Below are 25,698 nucleotides of genomic sequence, written 5' to 3'. Positions count from 1 at the left end.
TTGTAGGGGCTGCAAGAGACCTTTAAAGATCATTTAGTCAAACCCTCCTGCCAAAGCAGGCTCCCTACACCAGGTTGCACAGGTATGCATCCGAGTGGGTCTTGAACGTCTCCTGAGAAGGAGACTCCACAACCTCTCTGTGCAGCCTGTTCTGGTGCTCTGTCACCCTTACTGTGAAGAAGTTCTTACACACATTTGTGCAGAACTTTCTACGTTTTGGTTTGAGGCCATTTCTCCTTGTCCTGTAGCCACGCACTGCTGAAACAAATCTGACCTGTCACACCTAACAGTAAACTGAACCTTTGATTTTACTTCTTCATGAGAATCAGTAAGTCCATCAGCCTCTCTGCGTGCCAAATTAGTCTGCCCTGGAGGGCACTTGAACAGTAAGCTAGTGACAATCTCTCTGAATTCCATCAAATGTGAACTTCACATGATGTTTAAAGATACCAGTCACCATCAATCAGAACCACTGTGCTAGTAATAGTTGTTCTGTTATCAGTGTAACTGTTGTATGCACCGAGTTTTTTGATTTTGTGCAAAGTCCTTCACTGGTAAGTTACAGTAAACAGTTATAGATGTCTGTATCACAGCAAATAGTTTGTGAGTTTGAGGGTGTTTTTTTTACGTGGTTGATTTAGTTTCACTTTTTAAAAAAACTAATAGCTTTAAGTGTTTTTATCTTGTTAAGTCTTTGAATGAATGCAATAATCTCTCGAGGATAGTTTTTTATTATCTAAATCCGGCTTTAATACACGGGAATGAGAGGATCAAGTGAAAGAGATTATGGCAATAGGCAAAAGTGAATGAAGCAGTAGAACAAGGAGAAACTATATCAGTAATGATTTGAAGAGGTTTTGGGCAACCAGTGTTAGAACAGTAGCCAGGGGAATGAAACTGGTTGTGAAAAGTGAGTTAATCTGTTTGTAATACTCTAAAAGAAAGCATCACAGGAACAAAGCAATGATAACAGAAACAGTGGTAGGAAAAATAGAAGCGAGCAGTTTTTTCCCAGAGCAGTATAAAAGATCTTAATTAGGCTTGTCTCTTGTTGCTCGAATTGTCCCAGACGTGTTTTACAAAGGCTCCACTGCTGCTGCTTTTTAAAAAAATAACGGGATCCAATGATGTAAAAAATTCATTTGCAACAAGTTAATGTTTGTCATGTGTTCAAATTTTGTGGGACAAAGAAAGGCTTATGTCAGCTGCATCTTACAGGCAAGGAGACAGATGTCTTCTTGCACTTGACAATTTTATTAGTGCTGTTGTGGAATTTGAATTGTGATCTGAGGACATCAGTGCCTTGTGAAAATTGCTAGTTGGTAAAGAAAGAGTTTCTAATTAGTACTAGATGTGTTCGGTCAGGTTTTGAAGAGGTAATGTGATAAGGGTTTCTTTTTTACTAGAATATGTGTGCGTGCTTGTACATCCTTGAGAATGAAAATTAATTCTCAATGACAGCTTCAGTATGATACTTCTCTACTGATAGTGGAGCCAGCAAAGATAAGAATGATTGCACTTAGCCAGAAAGCAAAACTTCAAAATTTATATCAGAATGATGTGTCTGGGGTGGAATAGGGCTTTCTTCTTTTCCTGGTCAGAGAGAGAAATGTGCTTCAGATGAGTAGTTGGAATGTGTTTTTGAAACTGAGAGGTGCGTTTGTACTTCAAGAAAAGAAAGAACCATCCCCCACATGGACTTTTAGTTTGGATCGTGAACAAATATGGTGAAAGCAGAGAGGACATATTTTAACCAGAGGTGTCTTTGATTCACAGAGCCTTTTGCATGTGAATTCAACAGTGACTGTAGAGACCATTCCAGTGTTTAAAAAAAAAAAAAAAATTTGTGCTGAAGCTGAGGGAGAGCACCCCCTGAGCTGCGTCTCTCAGAAGTAATTAGAATGCATTCAAAGTTGCTCAGAAAACAGGAAGATTTTTATTTGTTTGCCTATTTGTTTTCCATGGTCCAATATACGTTATTCTTTTCCCAACCCATAAATATGTTTATTCCTTTGTTCGTTGTCTGAGACAGAGGTGGGAAAGTGACCATTGAAGCTTTCCACTTTGGAAAGCCAACCATAATTATCTCTTTATTAAAGTGGCAAGCATAGAGTCTTCAAGTAGAGGTTAGTGTCCCTGGTTTGTTATTGGATGTCTTCCTGAAATACTGTCCTATTCCAGATGTGGCTTCTTCATAGCATAAAGTTTTGAGCTGTTGTGTAGGAGATCAGACTGCAATTACAATTGTCCTTCATCACCCTTAAATCTGCAAAAGTATCGAGAAACTTAAATGCAAAATAAATCATGTTCAGATAAATATACTGACTTTTCTGTCCTGTTTTATTTAAAAAGCAGTTGATCTGTCATTGCTGAGTGTTATGACGATGTGTCAGTTAGAGATGGATAGCTAAGTTCTGCAAACAAAAGTGTTGGTTTTTTAATTTAAAACATGCCATTATTTCATTCATAGTTTCAGCGTTGGGAATAAAATATCTCCTGCATTGCAAAAGAAAAGCATTAATACTTGCCTGGAGTATCTTGATGGATGGTTTGTTAATGAAACTGTTGAGACTTTTGTGCTGTAATGGAAATGTCTAAATTCAATAAATTCTTTTTAGAACTTTTGCCAAAATAATCTTCTCTTTTTCTGCTATCATAGTAAATTGCTTAAATAGAAGACACATGTATATTGGCATTCCAGCTTGAGCTAGGGAATAACATTGTGGCAGTATTTTTGTGGGGATAAAGTAATCTTATTGAAATTTTATTGTACAAATATTCTTCATTGAAATCAAAAGCTGTAAGTTGTGATATCCTTAGCAAGGCTGACATAGGCAAAGAATTTGATTAATCTTTTTTTCTTCCTTTGCTAGAATAACCCCTACACCCCTAGGAGAAGGGAAAAGCACAGTCACAATTGGACTTGTTCAGGCTCTTACTGCACACCTTAAGATTAATTCCTTTGCTTGTCTGAGACAACCTTCCCAAGGACCTACTTTTGGAGTTAAAGGTATGTAGTATTTGCAAACTGCATGATGTGTTTCAGATTAAAAGGAAATACTGCATTTTTCTTAAGTCCTTAGGTACTTCACTAATGCAATAGATTGCCGTAACTGTAGCATATTTTATGTAGGTCGCTCTGAAAGTAATGCCTTCTTCCTATTTATCTCCGTGGAAACTACAACAAATACAAAGAGTACAATAACACTATCTGGTAGGGAAAATTATTGGCTACAAAAGACTATTTTTCAATATAATCACTACTATTAGCTATGCCTTTTCATCAGTGATGTACAAGAGCCTGTATGTCATGCTCATAAACATCTGTGTGAGTGGACGTGATCCATTCTTCCACAGCTGCTATAATGGTGTTGCTAGGAAAATGTTGCCCACTCAGTCCAACTTTGACTGTGCTGACATCCACTGTTTGGACTCCATGAACATTCGTAAGAACAGATGCATGTCAATAGGTGACCTTTCTTCCACGTGGAGGAATTCAGTGATATGCATTTGCTTCATACATGCTCCCATGTCAGGCGCCTTTTTGTCAGGCTGCCCCTCTAGGGACATTTGTCGCCTGGCAACATAATGTAATAGAACATTGCTGGGAAGGTTCAACGTTTGCTGCCATTCCTCCAACATCTACCTCTGACATCATGGGTCAACAGGATAAAACAGGAGACGTTATTTTCAGAGTAAATCTCCTATTTTTAAATAACTTATAATTGAGGGTTTCTCTCACACATCTTCCGGTGCAAGGTTCATGCTTGTGTTCATGTACTTATGTGTACTGATAATGCATATAAAGGCTGAACATAATGAAAGACATGGAGATGAATTAGCCAGAAGGTGGCTCTTGTGGGTACACTCCTTTCCAGCCACTCCTCTGACTGGAAACACTCTTAAAGACATTTCTAATTGTTACTGTTTAATTCTCTTTGAGGAGGAGTCCAAAGTCCACCTATATTGATTTGAAATATCCAAACCTATGATGCTGACAGCGATATGTATAGCTCTGCTGGGCCTGCATCATACATTTGGCTAGGGCTGACTGACCTTTATCTCCTAGAACTCCAAATTCTGGGCTGCTGCATTTTTGTCTAAAAGGGCTTGAGGGCCAAGAGCCAGCTAGAGTTCAAGCTTCTCTTCAATGCTGATTGAAAGTAATACAATCTTTGTTGTTGTTTGTTTGTTTGTTTTGTTTTGTTGTTGGTATTTCTCAGCTGAGATTTGTGCCTAACTGGGCTAACACTTCCCATCTGCTCTTCTTTGCTTTGCTGAAGTTTAAGTTAACAAGTTTGATTTCAGCTGGAAGACTCCTGGTGCTTGGTGCTTCTCAGCTAAGACTGGTGCATGTGAGTGCATTAATCCCACCACTCAACTTCTGTGTAGACTGCAACAAACACTTTTGCCTGTACTGTGGAAGGCATTGGGGAAGGAATGCTCAGGGAAGGGTGTGAAAGTTTCATTCAGAAGCAATGCTTGCTCGTGACTACTTTGTCTTTCTACTGAACTGCTGCATGTGCATGACCGTGCCCTAACTCTGGACAGGAGCAGAGGGTAATCCTTGTTTAGTCAAATTCTGGGCCAGCTATTAGGTGAAAGCTTTCCTTTCAGTTCAACAATTCCTATTTTATTGCCTGATGAAAAATGCGGAAATTATGGAAATCCTGTTTATTTGGGTACATCATTTATTCCCTAGTAGAAATCTGAAAACTGAGAGAGTATATCTTCAAAACTGTGTTTCAGTTTGTGTGTTTAAGGTGTTGGGTTTTGTCCCCAAAACTGATGTGAGTATGATAAGACCACATACTTTCTTGTGCAGGTGGAGCAGCTGGTGGTGGATACGCTCAAGTGATTCCCATGGAGGAGGTGAGACAACAGTAGAAACAGCAAAACACTGTCCCCTGGGAGGGGTGGGCAGAGCAAAGTGTTTGCAGCAGTGTTTGGTCTTTGGTGACAGTCTTTCTGAAGAGCTGGCGTGGTCTTTATCTTCATGTGACTGCTCCGAGATGTGTCAGGACTGTGGCGCAGGGTTGGAAAGCCACTGCACAATTCCTATATGTGTTTATAACGTCCCAGCTGTTAATCACATGGCACTGAATGTGAAAGAATTGTTTTCTTACTCTGAATTAATCTGTAACTTTCCTATGTTTCACAAGCAAGTGGCTTTCTGTTGAAAATGGTGTTACCACCACTCTTCAAAGACTTCTGAAAATCATATGGGCTCTTGAAGAATTTGGCTGGGTGGGTGCTTTCAAAATACTCCCATTGTGAAAGCCGTGGTAATGTCAGTGAAGCCTTTGTGTCCCTTAGCACAGCAGTCACCATGCTAAGGCTAAGGGATCTGCAGACTTACGAATGGGCTGAAACATAAACCATGTGTTGTAGTCTTTGTTAGCTGGTGGTTACCATCTGTACTAGATGCCTTGCTCAGCCTTTCCTTTGCCTGTAGTACACTTCACTGTGTGCTCAAAGACATGTGTGCACTGTAGCAGGCAGTTGAGTTTTGTTTTCTGGAGAATAAAACGTAAGCATATTCCCTGAGTGATGAGGCAAATTAGAATGGTTTTGTTCATCTAATGTGTATGTTCACTATGCTTGTTTGGAAATGCATAATGATTTAATCCCACTTTGGCTCGTCAGTACAAGAGACATGTGGACATAGTGGTGAGAGTCAACTGCAGGGCCACAGGACTGACTAAGGGACTAGAGAACCTCTCCTTGGAGGAAATGCAGAGAGAGCTGGAACCATTCAGTCTGTAAAAGAGAAGGGGATGAAACTTATCAATGCATATGAATATTGAAAGGGAAGGTGCTGAGGTAGTGGAGCTCTTTTCAGTGGTGTCCATTGCCAGGACAAGAGGTAATGGGCATAAACTGGAACACAGGAGGTTCCCCCTGAACATCAGGGAGCGTTTCTGTACTGTGAGAATGGTGGAACACTAGCACAGGCTGCCTAGCAAGACTGTGTAATCTCTTCCTTAATGATTGTTGGTGACATGCAGTTGGTCCTGGGCAAGAAGTTGTGCTTGAGCAGAGGGATTAGACAAATGACATACAGGGGTCCTTGCCAACCTGAAACAGATTGCAGTTCTGAGGAAAGAGAATTCCAGGCTGATGAAGTGCCATAGGGGAGATGCACAGTTGCTCCAGAGTACTCGTGCAGTATTCAGAAACCATTTGCACTTGAGTACAATCACAGTCAAGTGCTGGTGTCAACTGTTGGTGGTGCTTCTTAGCTGTCAATACTACTACAGTGCATTTAAAACTGACTTTTTATGTCTTTGTGTCAGGTACAGATATGAGAAATAAAATACCTATGTAAAGCAAGTCCTGATCTAATCTAAATGGCCTATTTCAGATTTTTCCCCACAACTTCATTGGACAAACTTTGTGTCAGCAAATTTTGTGCCTAATCTGGTTCTGCCTGTTCTCCTGTGACTTGCAGAAAGCTGGCGTGAAATCAGAAAGCCAGCAGGCATCGTGTTCTCCGGGGAATTTGGCAAAAATCTGCACGTCTGATCCAGGTCAAATTCACGCTACTGGTAGAAAACTGATTTAGTATCAGTGAAGTAGAATTGTAGCCTTGGGTTTTCCATTCTTGGGTCATTTAGGAAAGAATTAAGACATCTATGGCTTTGTTTGTGTAAGCTGAGGGTCGTTGACCAAGTACTTGGTGAAAACAGGTTCTTCCTACAGCACAGCCTGTGATATTTCATCTACATAGGCGACTAATTTCAGCTGCAACCTCAAGGATATGGTAGTATTCTTTGCTCAATAAATGTCTGAGGTTAATGGAGTTAAAAACCTTTTATTAAAAGAAGTTTGTAATTTTCCCTGTCTAGTTCAATCTTCATTTAACTGGAGATATTCATGCTATAACTGCTGCAAATAATTTGCTGGCTGCTGCTATTGATGCTAGGATCTTGCATGAGAGCACTCAATCCAATAAGGTAAGAATTGTTTTCTAATAACCATGTGATGTTTTTTTCTTTTCATTTTTTCATAAATTGCATTTCAAGTTATGTAAGTTGGCTGTCTTTTTATATTTTCACTGTGTGAATGGAAACAATTACTGAAGCCATACTGTATTATGCTGGGAAATACTGCTTATAGAATATATTTTTCTGGCAGACATCTATCATAAGAGAGTCTGAACATAAGAATCTTATGTCCAGAAACTTGTCAGCTGTTTCAGACTATGCTAAGGAGTCTAATGAAAGATATTTTCTCTCTCAACATATATTTTTAAATAATTTGTACAGTCTTTTAAAGTTAAAAATTATCCTTCTGATACAAAGTTATTTGTGATATACTCAAAGAATAAGATGTGGTAAAAATAAACCAGATCCTCTTCTCTCTACTAAATCTTTTTGTGGTGTTTAACCAAAAGCTAACCTGAGTATTTAAAAAGAGAAAATGAAGAAATTGCCTTTTTTTTTTTTTTTTTTTTTTTTTTTTTTTTTTCCCAACTGGGCAAGATTTGTTTAGGCTGATCTGCAAGTAACAGTTACAGTTTGAGTAATTTGGCCCTTTGTTGGAATTTTAAAGGATTCCCAGTTTCAAAAATAATGCATATTTTTTCTATGAGACATAGAAACATAGTAATTTTAATAATTGAATTTAGGCTATTAGATCATAGGCATTGTTTAAAAGCCTACTGCCTTCTCAGAACTCTTTTAAATCAGAAGTCCACAGCTTGTGTCATTGAGAAATTCATACTGAAACTAATCTAAATAAAAGGAAAAAAGGAGCTTCTTATTTTAAAAACTTAAAATGTATTTGTATTTTTTTTCCTAGGCTTTATATAATAGGCTGGTTCCAGCAGTTAAAGGTGTGAGAGGATTTTCTTCTATTCAGCTTGCCCGTCTGAGAGTAAGTTGTTAATGTTGTCTCTCTTCAATTATGGTATGTCTTTATGAAGGATTCTGTTGTGCAATTTTTTGGAAAATATTTGACATGAGGGGCCAAGTTTGTATGAAACTCTCATGAGTTTATTAAGTCCAGCTCTTTCTAAAAGCGTTCTCTCTAAAGTAATAGGGTCTGGGTCTGATATTATTGTCATAACTAGCATTTTTGCTATTTTCTCCTGAAACAAACCAGTAATGTTTTTCAAATGTAGTGTCTTTCCCTATGATATATTGGAGTTTTAAAATACTTTTCCTATTATGGTGAAGTCACATTTGAAAGCTCAGATTCTCTGATATTGCAATATTTTCTGATTTTGCAAGTTTATTGTAGCATACACTGATGGGATTTTATAGATGATTATTGACAGTGTTCTTTCTGAGGGACAGAACTATATTTGTGTGCATAGTGTTTCAGCATCCTGTTGTGCTTACATAAGAATTTCATACACAATTCATGTATGAATACTGTATCCAGTTTTCAAACTGCTGTTCAGATAAGTAAGTACCCAACAATACAATCATAACTAGTGTTAAGAGAATATGAACCCCTTAACGCAAACCTCAAGAACAATTTCAATCTTCTTCTATGTCCATTTCCATGGTGGTTGTTGGCTTTTGAGTCCTGCTCAGTATTGTTTCAGAGCCACTGGATGGCAATGGATAGCTGCCAAGTGCATGCAGAGCTGCACTTGGAATTAGGGGGTGAAAAGGAGGATAAAGGTAATACCAGCTTCTGTTGTTTTAAAAATACTTGTGTGCTGCCTGGTTAGTTTGCTGAGGAATGCTTTCTGTTGCCAGAGAAAGTTTTTTGAAGACCGCAGTTCTTAAACAGAATTTTTCAATTCATGCATCTTTATGTAGATTCACTTAAAAAAAAATGTTTGGTGGTGTTGAAATCCTGAATCTCTAACAGCCAATATTGGCTAATTCATTATACATCACTGAATTTATGGGCTATCTGAGCAGAATTTTTTATTTCATTCAAAGATGATTCATGCAAGATGATACATGTTAAAGATTTTCACAACCTAGAGCAAGCAGTTAATCATCTTTTTTATTAGTGATTGATACGGTTAAATTTTCTCTTCGGTTTATATTGAGAGTTTCTTCTGTATCAGAAGGAGCTTTCTCATTTACTTGTCTATGGGTATTTCTCCTTTTTCATTGCATTTCTTCATCACCAGTATTCCTGTTTTACTTAGATGCTTTCCTATGTGCTTGTTTTTTTTAAAAAAGGTGGGGTTGATTCTGACTTGCTTCTTTCACAAGTGCATGCATAACATGGGTGCAGTAAGCCAGAGCAGCTGTACCATTTGAAGCAAAATAGCCATTTTATTGCTTTTCTTTAATGTCTGTAGAGATTGGGAATAAATAAGACTGATCCTGAGACTTTAACAGAAGAGGAGATCAGTAGATTTGTGCGCCTTGATATTGACCCTTCTACCATAACATGGCAACGAGGTTTGTAATCAGAAAGCTGCATTTCAGGTTGGCTATTGTATCATTTGCTTAATTCTACCTGAATCAGAGCTATTTGCTTTGTGAATCTAAGAACAACTCATTTGCAAGAGAGAAATTGAGGTACGTAATGAATCTGGAAGCAGTATATTGCTCTTTAACTTGGTTAAATATCTCTTCTCAAGAGACTTCATTAATGTTCTGAAGAATAGATTGTGACAGTTTAGATACGTCCCTTGTCTCCCTCACATCCTAAAACACGTTAAAACTGTATTTTGTGTGCATTTCACAAATCTTATCTTTCTTTTATTAACTGTGTCTGTAATGGTTTTGGACTTGTTTGTTTGTATGTTTCTTATATGTTCTATTCTGCCATTTCTATTAGTATTTTAGAACATATATAAATAGAAACCAAAAGGAATTAACCAAATCCATGTTGTATCACCCCTTGAATGGAATTCCTGAGGAAATTAGGGACCTGAGTGCCATGTAGTGGGAGGAAAACACGTGGTAATTACAGAAGCTCCATGAGAAATGCCTAATAAGAGGAAGTGGTTGAAATCTTGCTTTTCTCCCAGCCCACTCACAGCACTGAATTGGGACTTGTGTAGGAATGGGAGTTGAAATCCCTCTTCAGTAATTACGTTGTCCTTTACTGGACAAACAAATTTGTTACTTTCCAAAAACAGCAGGAAAAGAGGGAGGACACAATGTCTCTGATCTTCTATATAGACAGCCTCTCTGGATACCCTTGATTCTCAGCCCTGAAATGAACATTTTGATCTACATCTACCAGAAAATTGTCTTCATGCAAGCTACAGATTCAGCTGCTCGAGAGTAGCTTCCACCCTTTATTTTAGGGCTGTTGCAGACCAAAACATTCGTAGAGCTGAAGAACCTATAAGAAAGAGGGCGTTTGTTTTTATATTCTACAGGGATTTTGTATTCTGTAGGGATTGCCCCTTTTGGGAATGACGGATCTTGGAGTTCAGTCTCTTTTTCTGGCAGAAACATTCTTCTGATGTTTCTTCCTAAGAAACATCCTGATAAATTCTCAGCAGATGAGTACTTTTTTATGATTACCACTCCTTTTTGGTTCAGCGTATCTGAAGTTTCGTGTTGTCAGTACAGAATGTGGATTGCTGAGATTGCTAGTGAAGTTAGCAGTTCCACAAGACAATTTGGACATGCTCTTGCAAAACAAAGCCTTTCCAATTTGGAAAGGCAGTTGTCTAAAACTGAAGTTGTGCTCAACAGCAGATGGTTGATCTAGCAATTGGAAAAAACCTTCCTTTCGAAAACTGTGCAGCTAAATGTGGAGTTACTGTGATGTGCAAGAAAGTAACTTGCGTGGAGGAATCAATGTGACAACATAATCATCCTTTAAAAGAGAAACAGAATAGGGTTAAGTGGTCTTAAAAATCAATTCTTTACTAGTCAACAAAGAAGCAAATGATTTGAAGTAGGTCTGAGGTGCATTATAGGTACAAAGGGTGATTTTTTCATACATAAGTAAAGCATTAAGTGCAGTAGAATGTTGAGTATCTGTTAGCTGAAAATCTTGTTCAGAGAAATTGTATTTTAGTTATTTCAACTTGTTATCTAATGGTGTCAAATAGAAGCCAAAAAACCAATAGAAGCCAAGAAATGCTGACATGTGGAAGCATGTTAAACAGTGCTTTTCAAGCAGCTGAATCTTACATGCATAATAACAGGTATGCCTGGAAATAATGCAGATCCCCAAGTCCTTGTTAACGTGTTTTGCTATTCCCTTATTTCAGTTGTGGATACAAATGACAGATTTTTGCGCAAGATAACGATTGGCCAGGCAAATACAGAAAAAGGATTTGTCCGTCAGGTATGTAAAAGTGGTTAATATATCACATTCTGGACAAGCTTTGCTTCAGAGTCCAAGATGTTTGTTATCCTGGAATTGTTTCAAAATGTTTCTTTGAATTGCAGTGCTAACATCTATCAAGTTGATACTGTATAGCATTCTTGCAGTGCATCTGATTGTGTTAATGAGTAACTGAAGTTTCAGGAACAGGAATTGGTGTATGTTGTACGAAGTGTTGAAAGAACTTGAAAAAAAATCCGTAGCAGTTCAACCTTGTCTTCTTATGAATATAGAAGGTACATTTACCTTTGCCTTTATAAGGTTAATCTGTACCATTTTTCTCTTCTATTTTATTCTCATTTTTAAATCCCTCGAAGCATGTATGTAATTTAAATTACATTTCAATTTGGTGTTTAAGAAAACCTTGGAGAAGAGGGGGAGCATCATGTGTTGTTGGTCCAATTACTGAGGTCTGAAAGTGACCATTAACTTTTTATTGAAGTTTTCATTTTCCTGTCATGCATCTCAGCTTTGGAATGTAAAAATGTAAGACCTTTGAGCATGTGCTTAATTTTAATATGTTGTCTTGAAGGCGTCATCCTGAAAATGATAATGGGTGTACTTTTCAGTGGTGTAGAAAGCTAACCTATATTACCATATAAAAGCTTCTGGAAGTTGTTTGAAGTCTTAAAGATAACTTGAAAGATTTTACTGACACTATCTGAACTAGTATTCATGGTGTGGTTTGGGCAAATCCAGCTGTGAAGCAATGCAATGTAGAATAGTTCTGCCAGGTGGAACAGAGTCATTGCAATGATGTGAAGCTGCTGCAAAATTGATGATGATTGTTGTTATCTAACAGTCTGGATAATGAAATTCATGAAGCTCTGTCTGCTGAGAAATGAAGTAGTTATTGTGGCATAGATAAAGTTTTTCTTTTCTTTTCTTTTTTTTTTTTTTTTTGGAACTCTTACCACCTTCTTTGTAATTTCAGACCTTCACTGATCTTTGTGCCTAAATAAAGAGAATAAAAACTAGTGCTAATGTTTTTGTTCAGTTCAGCATTTAAGACAGTCAGCCCAGAGAGAGAAATTGAAGGGAAATGCTTATTTCCTTTGGTTTTGAGCACATAGGGTAGAAACTTTTCAGTCTATTACTTACAAAAACTCAATATTAGCTGAGACTTGTCTCTGCTAATGGGCTGGGGCAGTACTTTGGTACATGTTTCTTCAACGCCTGAGATGGTTTCATGTGTTTAGATTTCTTTCAGCCTGCCATCCTTAGCGTGCAGCATTTTACTTCCACAATTATGCTGATCGATTAAATGTGAGTTGTCTTACAGTAGAGTACTAGTTGACTAGTTGCTTCTGTACTGTCTTGGCTAAAATGACTTTGATGCATTCAATTTTGATGCTTTGGATTGATGCATAGCCATTTATATTTTAACATGGTCTTACTGACTTGAGAAATAGAGAACAGTTAGAAAATTCATTTCAGGGACTAGCCAAAGATCCAGATAAAACAGGACTTCATAGTTAACAGATGCATTTTATAAACATTTGGAGTGATGTTCTAGCACTCTTAAAATCAATGACACCTGTGTAAAATGGCAGAGCACAGCAGGCACAAAAGTATGCATTTTAATGAAGAGAGGTTCTGTGATTTCTAAAGAGTATTACATGACTGATGGCCTTGATCTTGCAATTGAATCCATGTGGGTGGATCCTTTCATCAATAGAGAACTGGCTTTACAGCTAAGGCTTCTGTCAGCACTTTGTAGGTGTGTAAAGGTTATGAAGAGTTAAAATAGCATCTGATAGTAAAATCTTCTGTGCCTGTTTTTTCAATTAAATATTGTCACTCATTGAGCATCTACCTGGGATTCTTTTTCTGGCCTTATAGGTTTACACAGCAACATCAATGATTAAAATTTAATTTTTGCCTCCTGATATACATCCTGATGGAGTTAGATTATAATCTATTGTATGGATTAAGCATAGATTTCTGAGATGTATTTCCTGTCTTACATTTGTGCAATAGCTTACAGGGGTTCTCTTTGTAACTTGAGAAAAGATAGTAGCTTCCAGGCCATCTCAATCCTGTTAATTGTGCATGCAGTTGTTTCTTTCCATATAGAACTGCTACTAAGGAATACAGAAAATTTATATTGCAACTTTAGTATTTCTTTGGAATTGCTATGCTGAAAATCTCACCTACAGCATGAATTCTTATTTTCCATATTGTGTGCATCTCCCTGGTTTTGCCAAGTCCAGGAAGTACTCCTGTGCCCTCACAAGTTTTGACTAAGCATGCAAGTACATATAGGTCAGCCTCAATAAGATTGCTCTGGGCTGTAATCATCATGACAGAAACTAAAGACAGGCAAATATGGAGAAATTGTTCTCATTTTTACCCCCATTTCATTAATGTATTGTATATTAATGTATTAATGCTATAAGAATATGCTTTTCTGTTTACGTTCTGGCAGCATTTGGCCTTGGCTTTACTAATAGTAAATCATTACAAATACTGCTAATGCGTTCTACAAGTTCTAAAATAAAAATACTGCTGAGGTACTGCACTACTTGTTGTAGTTGTAGAGAAGTAATAGGATTGTTGCAGCATATAGTCCTTATTTTGTTTCATTTTGTTGTTGTTGTTGTTCTTCCCTAATATATATTTACTCATTTGTAAAAGTACAGGAGGGATATGCTTTCCATCATCATGGATCAAGCACAAGACTTGGCAGTCTTGCAAATTTTGAATTTATGTAGAAAAAGAGTAATCAAATGTAACAAAAATGTTTTTGAAACCAGAATTAAAGAACAAAAAAAATATGGAGAGCATTATGGGATGGAAAAAAAAAAAAAAAAAAAAAAAAAAAACCAATGTTGTGCTCATACTAGTAAAGCTAAAAACACATCTGGTAATTTTTATTATTTATGTATTTATTTATTTTGCAGAAGAAATTCTTGGTCCTTCAGGGTGTTTCTGCTAGGGACAGTGTGAGCTAATTGGCTTAGCACTCCGTAGTACTGGTCCCCAAGTAAATGAAGTGTAACTGAGAGCATTAATGAAGAAATATAAGCAAAATGTTTTGCAGTTAGTCTAGCTTGAGTAATCTCAAAACCTGTGGGTTACAATGTAGAACTTGTTTGAATTCCAACCTTAACTCTTTTTTTTCTAAATCTTTTCCCAATGATTTCCTGTATTTGACCTGACTTTGATTTGACTTGTGATTCTCATTTCTGTTTTACAGGCACAGTTTGATATTGCTGTTGCTAGTGAAATTATGGCCATCCTTGCACTTACCACCAGTCTGGAAGATATGAAGGAAAGACTGGGGAAAATTGTGGTGGCTAATGACAAGAAGGGAGAACCTGTAACAGCAGAGGATTTGGTATGTTTAGTGCTGTGTACCCGTGAATAAACTGTGATCTGTTTGTTTTGCCTCTCGAAGCATTAGAAAGGCAGGTGCATGCCAAGCTTTATGCTTTGAACAGCACATTCAGAAACTGAAGAAAGATCATCTGGGCCAAAACTTGCTTGCAATGCGAACAAGATGTAGAACTTATTCTTCCAAGTCTTCAGGTAACATCTGGTTCATAAGTGCCTGTTCTCCACAGCCTTCTTGGATAGGCTTCTGCAGTTTCTTAAGGCAAGCAGTTTTGGTGTCCTGAGTGAGTCAGAGAGAGAGAGCTGGTAATCTTTGCTACTGTGTTTGTGAAGAGTGCTCAGGTGTTACAGTGATAGTTAAGACATGAACGTTTATGACGTGAGATCAGAATGAAAGCATATTATTCTTAATTATTAATAATGCTTGGGACAGTGTTATCTCTTCATATCATTAAGTCATCACTGATTTTCTACTTGCACTTATGAAAGAGATTAATATGTTCTTCCTTTATGTCAAATCCTAGCCCTTATAGCCAGAATGTAAGTCAGAAGACAGTGGTTGCAAATGTGCACCTGGTTCTTTATGACTGGTTCTTGTGAAGTCTAGAGTTACACCTTGCAATCCAAGTTTATGCCAGGAGTAAGTTCACTGTAATGGACTACTGCACAAACTTACTAGAATCATAGAATCATAGAATGGTTTTGGTTGAAAGGGGACCTGTAAGAACATCTAGTTCCAATCCCCTGCAATACATCCCTCTAAACCAGGTTATTGTTCAAAGCCACATCCAGCCAGGCCATGAATGCTTCCAGGGAGGGGGTATCCATAGCCTCTTTGGGCAACCTGTTCCAGTGTCTCACCACTTCCTAATATCTAGTCTGAATCTACCCCCTCCTAGTTTTTGAAGCCTGTTCCCCTTGTCTTGTGTCTACATGTCCTTATAAAAAGTCCTCCCCCAGCTTTCCTGTAGGCCCCCTTCAGGTACTGGAGAATGAGCAAAAGGCACCTTGTCAACAAAGACAGAAAATCCACAAGCCAGGAATATCTTCACAACCACGGTAGTTTCAATTTTAATAAATAAATGAAATCCTACTATCTAGCATTTATAAGTTTGAGATTGAAATTACGATAGGAGTATGAAAATTTTTAACAATGGTCATCCTTAAAATTAAAGGCAAAAACTACTCCCACTTATTCAGCAAACTTCCATTTGAAGGCATCTTTTCATCAGTTATAAATTTTGGAATAACCTTTATGAAGAGCTGTACTTAATGTTTTTGATGGCAGTTTTTTTCATTGTGTTTCCTTTCCAATTGCATAACTTGGACTCAACTGGCAGAGGGTGGGGAAACAAGTTACCTTATAATGGATATGCAATGTCTTTAATGAATTATTGTTGCTAGTGTACTGTAAAGGTACTTTAATGTATTAATAGTGCAAAATATTTAGCCTATTTTAATCTACTTAGCGTTAGTCAGCTTGATGTAAGAGAACAGTTGCTCTTGTGTAGTTTTTTTCATCTGTAATTCAGTGAAAATATGCTAGGTCTGAGATTATGAACAACGCAGAAATTACTTGAAAATGTTTCCATTAGGTCCATAAAATGAAATTTATGCTCAATAAAGTGTCTCAGTAATTTGGTTTTCTCTGGCATTTTCTAAACAAACTTACTGTGCTTAGTGCTTCAGTTGTTTGATAGTGTTACTTGTGCTGAACATGTGTTTCCAATACCTCTTTAAAGCACTGTTCTGTATTGTTCTATGTTATACAAAGGAAGAACTACACAGAAAAACAGCAACAACAACAACAAAAAAACGCCACAGTGTCAAGAATATGTATTAGTACCATCTGCAGCTATGTTGTTGCATTCTTCAAGTTCTCTTCATATTACGTGTAGGGATGATTTGAGTGCAGATTGTAATTGTGGAGAAACTCCTACATTCTTACAGAATGTGGTAGAGGTGAGGATAAAAACTATAGGAAGAGTAGTAGTGTGGTTTCATGGTTAGGGCAGAAAAGTGCCTTTTCAGAGAGTTGAATTTTGTTATTTTGTTTTTCACAGTTTGTGTATGGTGCTGTCTCTGAATCTTGTGGTACAGGAGGAGTTCTGTGTTCCTCCATGTGGTGCAATACCTGGGATCTAAACAAGTCAAATCTATGGGAAGGTTGAAAAACTGACTTTGAACGGGATCAGAAGAAATTATTTTTATGTTGTCACAGAATGGGCACCCCAAGTTAGTGAATACTTCTGAGTTTAATCTTTGCGTGTTCACTTCCTTATAGTTATTAATGTTGGTGAAGAAGTAAGATGTCACGATACTAGGTTTTAAGAAATGTCCTAAAAGGACAAATTATCGAATTGAATACTAGTTACTTTGTGTAAGGGGAAGCATGCTTATGAATAACTGTGAAAATGTACTGCAGAAAGTTGAATCCTCTGGAAACAATAGCAGGGGATGTATAAATGAAGACCATACGATGCCATAAGTCATACACATGCAGAAAGATAAGTTTCAGTTCAGTAGAGCGGTGCTTCAACTATTTTTCAGCTTTATTCCTAGTGGTGATCAGTCTGTTTGAGTAGCTTGCAACTGAGCATTCTATTTCTAGACTTTAATCTCAATACTCACTCTACTTCTGCTGCTTTTGCTGCCTTACGTAACTGTCCTTCTGCAAGCTCAGCTTTTGATTCCTGATGCTTTGGATTGCTCAGGTTCTGTCTCCTCCTCATTCTTTTAGGATCAAGGGGAAGACATCTTTGCTTCTAATATGGATGTCCAGACTAAAAGCCTGATGCAGAGTGGAGATATTGTTGCTACATTCTAGGCTGTAAGCACACTGTGTATTGCAGCCAAAGCTTTATCAACAGGACAAGGCAGAACTGAGCATTCACAAATGAATATCTGTGAACTGTAGCTTTGGTTTTTTGGAGTTTATTACCTTTAGTAGATTTTAGGATGTGATAAGAGGTTCAAAGTGAAGCCATTCTCCTCCTGAATTTTCATTTTTCTTCAGAATCAGAGGCAGAGAAGAGGCCAAACAAACAAAAAAAAACAACAAAGACCAAAGAACCCAAACCTTTACGACTCATAAAGGGAAGAACTCGAGACAACTGAATGATAACTTGCTTTTCCAGTACTCTTGTTCCAAGAGCAGTTCAATCATTTTGGCTTATGTTTTCATAAGACACGATCAAGATTAAAAGCTTGAATTTACCATAGCTGGTTTGGTATGGAACATTTTGGCCCAAAGAACTGTGGTTGCTTATAACAAATTTTAGGAACAGCTTTATGATGAGAAGTACACACAGAACATGACTAATGGGGGCTAGTCAATGCTACCTACAACTATAAAAATAAATAAATTCTGGAGTTTGTCTTTTTATGTATGTGACAAGGTTGAATTTATATAAGTTTAAATGCTTGACAGTAGTCCTTAGTTCACTGAAATGTATTTGAACCGAAACCACTAAACCCTTCTCTGTGATTTGTTTCCAGAAGTACACGCACTATACTTCACAAAAATACAATTGCTCTTAATTTTGACGTTATATTCAATATATTTAGAATAATACAATGGTAAAACCTAAAATACACATTGGTAGATGTAAAACAGATGCAGCAGCCGGCTAGGGATAATAGAAAAAAGATAAATTGAATATTTCATGAGTTGAGAAGACTTCTTCCACAAGAGTAATGGATTAAATATCTGGCCTCTGTAATGAAACGTATAGAAGTCTTTGCCAAAATGTGGTGTTCATTGCACAGTATTTTGAAGACTGAATTGTTTTTTGGCTCTTACTGTATAGAAGACGTTTGATGGACACATGCCATATCTTCCTGTGAAATTAAATGGGTATGTATGCCCTAGATAAGTATTTCAGCAGCTATGAAAAATATTAAATATTTTAAAAAGAATAGCGACATGTAAGACTTCTCAGTTTGCTTTCTGTACCATGCTGTTAGATTTCAATAATTCCAAGACAGAAAAAAAGCTTCATATTTATTTTTATAAATGATCTGTCAGCTGAATATGTTTTGTTCACTGGTTCAACAGAAACAGTGTGTACATACTTTACTTTAGACACAAGTAGTTGCAGCCCTTCTTGGTTTACAGCTTAAGATTCAGTTTTTTACAGAACTGATACTGCAGAAAAATATTATCATTTTATTAGAGACTGTAGTTTCAAACAAAAGGAAGTTATATATACTTAGTTATTTTTCTTACAAAGAAATGCAATGTTTCTTTGCCCTTCAGTCTGTGTAACCCTTATTTCTCAGTAGTTACTTTCAGTGGCCTTCCGTATCGTCTGTTGCTGGCTTTCATTTCCACTCTTGGTAAACTCCAGAGACTGTTCCTGTGGAAGTGATTTTGAAAGAGTGGATTTTCATTTAAGTTTGCTTTTCCTGTGTCATGTAATTTTAATTTACTTCTTGCTCGGTGATCTTTGTGTTGTCCTGGGGAGCATGTCTGCACCATGGAAGGGGGTATTATTTACACAAGTACTTTATAATGGTTCCACTAGGGAACCCAAGAGAGATAGGTGTCCATATTACATTCAATAATGAGTCCATCTTCTTTCTCCTAACAGTGAGTTAGTAGAAAGATAATGATCCTTAGGCTCCTTACACACTTAATTGGTGTGTAAGTGTCTTAAGTGTCTAATTCCTTTAAGGAAATTTTTACCTACCTCCTCTGAATTAGAAAAGAGAACCTGATTCCTCAAATATTTTTGCAAATCAGATCTAATGAGCTGTGGCAATTGTTTGCTAGTTGCTTGGAGGACTGGAGATAGAAGGGAATGAAGAATTATTTTGACAGTTATGGCAGACAGATTTGAAAATGTAGGGTAATTTTTTTGTTGACACAAATGTATTTAAAACTACAAAGGCAGATAGATATGATGTCCACTAACTCAAGTCTTTTCATCTGCTTTTCTTTGTTTTCAGCAAGGAATACAATGATACAATGAGCTGTGTCCAGATGCATATCTAGTATGAATAAAGTTTTTGATAAAGTGGAAATGCATAAAAAGTTGTGTTTTTTTTTGTTTTGTTTTGTGTTTTTTTTTTTTGTTTTTTGCCTCCCTGTTTTACCAGATTGGTGAAAAACTATCAGAAATCAAAGGAAAGAATATATGAGTCATTACTGACTTGAAGAGGAAGGGGGGGAAAGCATTACTTTTAGTTTTTTCTTTATCTTTGTCATCATCATCATCTTCTCCCCCATAGTCTTCTCTCCAGTCAGTGTGGTTTGCATTCTTGTCTGAACAATGAGCTTGGTGGTCTTGGCAAGCATGAAGCAGATGACAGAAACTTCTAGTCAGGTGTTACAGCTGGCATGAGTTAACACCTGTCAAGCCTCCAGCAGGTTTCCTAAGAAGAGCATTAGGGCTGATCCCTAGCTGCTCAGGTAGTTAACCTTGCCATTGACCAGTTGGTAGACCTGATGTAAAGTTTTCTGTTGGCATTTTTTCCTCTGAAATTTGATTCGCTTTTACAATTACAATTGCTTTTTACATGTTAAGATTGTAAACTACTTCAGTATCCACACACTGAAAGTATCACCAGCTGTTTCTCTTTTAGCATACGGGCAGATGGCAAATGAGTAACTTATGCTATATGACATTGGAAAAACTGAGATAGGGGAGGAAACTGAGTAAAATCAAACAACTTCTTCAGATATTTCTATTGCCTGTAACCTCCTGACAAGTGCATGTATGCGCTTCTGTTTTCTGTGAGACAGAACATGAAGAACTCACCTAGATGTTACAGAGCTATGTTGCTAGCAACTCAGCATAAGCATTGTTTCATTTTGTGGTGGCGGAATAGAATTGTGCCACTGACCTCAGGAAAGCTATATCAGCTGGCTTGGAAATGATTTAAGAAAAAAAAAAGAAAAAAAAAAAAAACTGGAAAACAACAGGCTTTATAGATCTGTTAATTAGAGGTATTGAAAACTGTTTGGTTTTTTTTCATGAATTCGAATTCCAGATTGTAATAAATAGTGAAGAGAAAGTACTTGTTTTCATAAATTACAAGAATTAAGATCTAGGTTTTAATGAAATTTGTTCTGTGTCATTTTAAACTGTTAAAGGTGGAACTGGAAATTTGCTGTTTTATTTTCTAAGTTCTTCAAATTCTAGGAGTGAATGAAATCATTTTTTTATAAAGGAAGCTGTTATATTAAACAGATTTAAGATTTAGTAGCCTAAAAATATGCCTACTTTAGAAAAATTTTTGAGACTGAATTATATGATATCAAAGGAAACAATGCTAGCAGCTGTTTTCCAATTCAGAAGAGGGAAGACAAGACTGTTTTGCTACCCGTTTCTCACTACATTGTTGTGAATCTGTTGGGGTTTGCAGATGGTAGGGGTTTCCAAAATGGGGGGAAAAAGGTCATTCCCTTAACTTTTCTCTAAAGTAACACTTGCTATGCTGTAGTAGAAGTCAGTTGTACTGTTTTGCTTTTAATTCATTTTTATCTGAGGTCAAACAGAATCCTTCGTTTTCTTGTTAAGTGTGAGTGCAGGTGTGATACTTAGGGGGAATCTTAATGCATGTAGAAATGCTATATTTATGTAATGATGGTGTACTTTAGTGTCTCTCATCTGTCATGAGAATTTTAACACAGTGTAATTTTAGCACAGACACTATTTTTGTTGCTATTCTTTGAAGGTTATAGTTTGGCTCCTCAGTTATGTATTTTATTAGTTATTATTATATTTATTAGTTATGTTAGTTAGATTATTATAGTTATATAGTATATTAGTTATATTATTAGCTATATATATTAGTTATATATATACAGTTAGGCTACTCAGATAACAGATTCATGGTTTTCAACCTTAATTTTAAATACTTCATGGCGGCTTTTATGTTTATTTGGCTTTAATGTTTCTTTTCAATATAATAATGTATTAAAATGATTTTTTGTTCTCTGGCAAACCTTTGAGTTACTCCTTGTAAAACTGCTACTTTTTGTTTTTTCTATCCATGATTGAGTTCTTTCAAAAACAAGTTCTCTTATCAGAATGTAAATAATTTAAGAATAAATAGGAATGTATGTTTTCTAGTTTCTAGATAGCACTCTGCTTGTAGTTTGATAGTGCTGTGCATATTCAATTTATTTATTTTTTAATAAAATGGACTTTGAGTTTTAGTGTAAATGCTGTATGAGGATGTCATGATTTTCTCTTTTAAAATTATTCAATGTGAAATTTATACTTAATATCCAGCAAAATTTTTAGGGAAGAATAAGATGTTTTTTAAAACTAGAACACAGTAATTCCTTCAGGTCCCTTTGTCCTCTTGTCATCACAATGAGGCACCTCTAATTTTTGATCTTAGAATGCATTTGCAATCTATTCTCTGCCTGCTTTCTTCCTGTGTCTATTACACATACAGGTCTTACAAGTTTTCTTGTAAGATCTTGTAATCAATAGCTAGCAACAACTTTCTGGTTGTTGCTAGCTATTGATTCACACTATTGATTCTGTCTTGAAAGAAACACATCTGTCGTTTTTTTTGAGCAATTTTATTAAGTTATTGTCATCTTGTTTTCTCAAATCTCAGAGGCCTTTGCTTCCACTTGATTTTCTTTTTCCTGTGAATATCTTTATGCTGATCACTTAATATTCTGTTTCTGAAGAATATTAATCTTTTGTCTTTTACCCAGATTGTACCCAGAGTACAATCACTACTGTTTCTGGCACTGTAATGCGATATGCTGGAAATCTTGAGGTAACTACTAAATATACATGTTAGGAAACACTAATACTACTTAGCCATTATAATTTGTGAGCACGCTTTCTCCTTTGGACTGTAAGTTGTTGTTTGTTTTCCTGTTTTTACTATACTCTCAAGCGTAGCTCAGAAACATTGCACTTTAAAACTGATTTCCTTAAAATGTGAACCCTTTTTTTTTTTTTTTTTTTTTTTTTTTTTTTTTTTTTTTTTTAGGGAGTAACAGGTGCCTTGGCAGTTTTGATGAAAGATGCAATTAAGCCAACACTAATGCAAACATTAGAGGTGAGTATGGCTTGCAGTGTCCGCCCTTCTCCAGCTTTCAAATTCCACACTGTCCTTGCAGTACTTCCCTCCAGTGACCGCACTTAACTTTCAAGGTCAAGCCAGGGTCATCTCTATAATGGCATTTTAGCAAATGTTTGTTAACTGATAACTCTAGTTGCATTTATACCTTTTGAGTCCTTTTTTTAAAAAAAAAATTCCTTTGTTTGAGACTCTGGCTTTTGTCATAATTTTGCTTAGAACTGCAAACAAGCTGCAGTACATTGCTGAAGTGCTTCTAAGCACACTGGAAAGCAAGGTGGACTTCTGAGTCATAGACTTCCATCTATTTCCCATCTTCCTCTTCTGTAAAAGTTTCCTTTTTATGTTTGCTTTACATGTATGTTCCCATGATAGTCCCCACATCCTATCATTAGGCCATTCTATTCAGAGTTATATTTTGCACCATTTAGAAATGTGGAAGAGTCCTTCCGTCTGTTTAGAGGTTTTCAAAAGAGGGCTAACAGCCACTCTTTCCAACCTTAGCACCTTCAGGGATTAAATAAAGCCCTTGCTCTGTAAAAGGAATTATTTATGCTTATCGTAGCGAGCTGTCTTCCAGCAGCTCAAAGAAAGCAGAATTAGTGCCGCTTGACTTAGTGACTGGTAGTTTAGTGTTGGCTTTTTCAATAGTACACTGAACAATGAATGACATTTGTGGAGTCAGGAAGAGAGAAATATGGGGAAATAATAGAGAAGATTTGGAAACAAATACATTTAGAGAGAAGTTAATGTATTTTATTGAAATTTTGACTATCAAAATTACATAGCTGGAATATCTCACACCGTTCTTTGTACAGTGAGGAGTTGTAGAGTGTGGAAAATATCACACTTGCACAGTCCCTAGATGATAAATCTCTTTTTACAACATATCAAAGTCATAACTACATTTTTGCTTTTGTGTTTGGATAGTGACAACTTGCTATTCTCAGGGAGTATCAGAATTTAGATCATAGTATGCGTTGCTTTGCTATAGGCATCCTAACTTGTTTCTTCTGCAAAAAACATCTGTTCTTTCATGTGTCTGCATGAAGCATATACATGTGTCAGAAGTTAATACAAAAAAATTCACCAAAATCAACTGGAGGTCAAATAGAATTCAAAATGTAATGGCCAGAAATATGTATTAAATCACCACCAAGATAACATATTGTGTGCTAAGCATCACTGACAGAGTAGCTTCTCTAATTGCACTTAACATACCTGTTAGAAAATACTGGTTTTTTTATAGCATTCTAAAAAACAATTACCATTGTTAAGAAGAGTTTATTTAAATTGATAGGCATTTTGTTCTGGCACTTGCATGCTTTTTTTTTTTTTTTTTTTTTTTTTCCTCTCTATTTCTTTATATTCACATTTCAATGCAATTAAAAATTTCTGCCATTTATGTGGTACTCTTTCCTGGTTTGACCTATGGTAGGCTGAAACATTTGCCAGCTTTCATGAAGCACTATTGCTTGTTAGGAGCACCGTGACTGCAGTATCCAAGGATATTTTTCCCCAAAATTATTCTTACGGAGTTATTTTTAAAACTACCACCAGCTCAGAAGACTGCTTCACACTCCTTCCATTTGAGGACTTTTTTTCACCCTTTTAATACTGCTGGCTTGCAGACTAATATTAGTCATCTATCTGAGAACAAAAAGCTCCAGCTTGTCTAAATCTTTTTGAAGATAATGCTGTACTTTAGGTGGTACATGCCTCTTGGACTGTGGTGTTGCTTGGGTGTAGAGCTACAATGGTCTATTCTTACTGCTCAAGCATTGTTGCTATTCTTGAGTTTTGAGCTTGTTTCATGTTCCATTTTGTGACTAAACAGCTCTCATTATTTTTTGTTAACAGCTCGAGTAGCTAATTTGTTAACTAATTTTTCCAAAAAAGAAAAGGGATGTTTAGAATCTTCCAGAATGAGAGATTTTAAACCAGGCCAACCCTAACGTACTCTGAGGTGATAGATGTAATAATATCCCTTTTGTTGTAAGGAACATTTCTTTCTTATATGTGTGAATTACAAGTCATTTTTTTCACAAATCAAAATGAGGAGATGTGAAGCCCAAACTACATTTGAAATAATCCTAATAAGCAGCACCCAAAAGAAGAGGAATTTCAAGTTTCCAAACATGTAACAATTGCAAGTAACTGGGAAACATAATCCTGCTTCCTTCAGGGGAAAGCAACTTCTTACTGTAAGTGTAAAGACCTTTACCACCAACACTGGAGGTGATAGCAGTAACATCAGAAATCCTGTGAAACAGTGATAAGGACATTCAGTATCTGCAGCACAGAAATGGTGAAAAAAAACAAAATAATGTAATTACACAGAACACAAACATAGCTCAGACTATGCCATGAGCCTGTTCTGCAAGTTAGGGATGAAACTTCAGCAAGGCAGATCCACTTTGATGTTGGGAAATGGCAAAAAGGCTGCCTGAGGAGGGGCAGCAGGAAGGCTTCTGGATGACTTCTAGCTGATATTGACAGTGAATTTTGTATACTGTAAGTATTAGTGGCTGTGGGTGCAAGTAGCTGTTATTGAGAAAGCTACAATCTGATCAGGAGCTTTTGTATTGGTATGCTGTTGAGGTGTGGTGGTGTGAGGAATTGCTTCTAAGAACCTCTGAAAGAGGGAGAAGAGTGACCTACTCAGCAGATGTCCACTAGCTTTGAAGCTTTTGCGTACACTGGAGAAGAGCTCTGGAAGTTGAAAATTCAAAAGTGACTGAATAGGAGTCCTGTGTGGAACTGGTGTGAATGTTTTGTTTGTGTGTGTTTGTTTATTTGTCTTTATACATTAATTGATAAGTGTATTTTAATTTGCTCTTTTTGAAGATGTTTCTTGCTCAGTTGACTTCTGTCATGACCCTTTTATTCTGTCAGCAGAAATGCCACCTCAAGGAATTAGTGGTTGACTGTGTTTTATAAGCAAGAATGACAGGAAAACCTCCAAATGAAAAATAAGGGAAATGTTAGCTCAGTGTTATAGACTCCACCTACAATAAATGTTGGCTTCAGCAGAACTTG

General features: G+C 36.6%; 1 protein-coding gene across 1 annotated transcript in view; it reads left to right on the top strand.

Annotated features, from left to right (window-relative positions):
- The window catches only part of MTHFD1L (methylenetetrahydrofolate dehydrogenase (NADP+ dependent) 1 like), a 138,521-nt gene that overhangs the window by 30,749 nt on the left and 82,074 nt on the right, over positions 1–25,698 (top strand). The window contains exons 12-19 of the mRNA XM_042862275.1: positions 2,874–3,010; positions 4,826–4,872; positions 6,849–6,956; positions 7,804–7,878; positions 9,272–9,374; positions 11,153–11,229; positions 14,468–14,608; positions 22,570–22,638. Coding sequence (XP_042718209.1) covers positions 2,874–3,010; positions 4,826–4,872; positions 6,849–6,956; positions 7,804–7,878; positions 9,272–9,374; positions 11,153–11,229; positions 14,468–14,608; positions 22,570–22,638 — 757 coding nt within the window. The remainder of the gene's footprint in view (positions 1–2,873; positions 3,011–4,825; positions 4,873–6,848; positions 6,957–7,803; positions 7,879–9,271; positions 9,375–11,152; positions 11,230–14,467; positions 14,609–22,569; positions 22,639–25,698) is intronic.

This window comes from Lagopus leucura, unplaced genomic scaffold (genome assembly GCF_019238085.1).
Source record: "Lagopus leucura isolate 7727_CA_CO unplaced genomic scaffold, USGS_WTPT01 Super-Scaffold_73, whole genome shotgun sequence".
NCBI classification, from domain to species: domain Eukaryota; kingdom Metazoa; phylum Chordata; class Aves; order Galliformes; family Phasianidae; genus Lagopus; species Lagopus leucura.
This window is presented reverse-complemented; position numbering and strand designations above follow the sequence as displayed.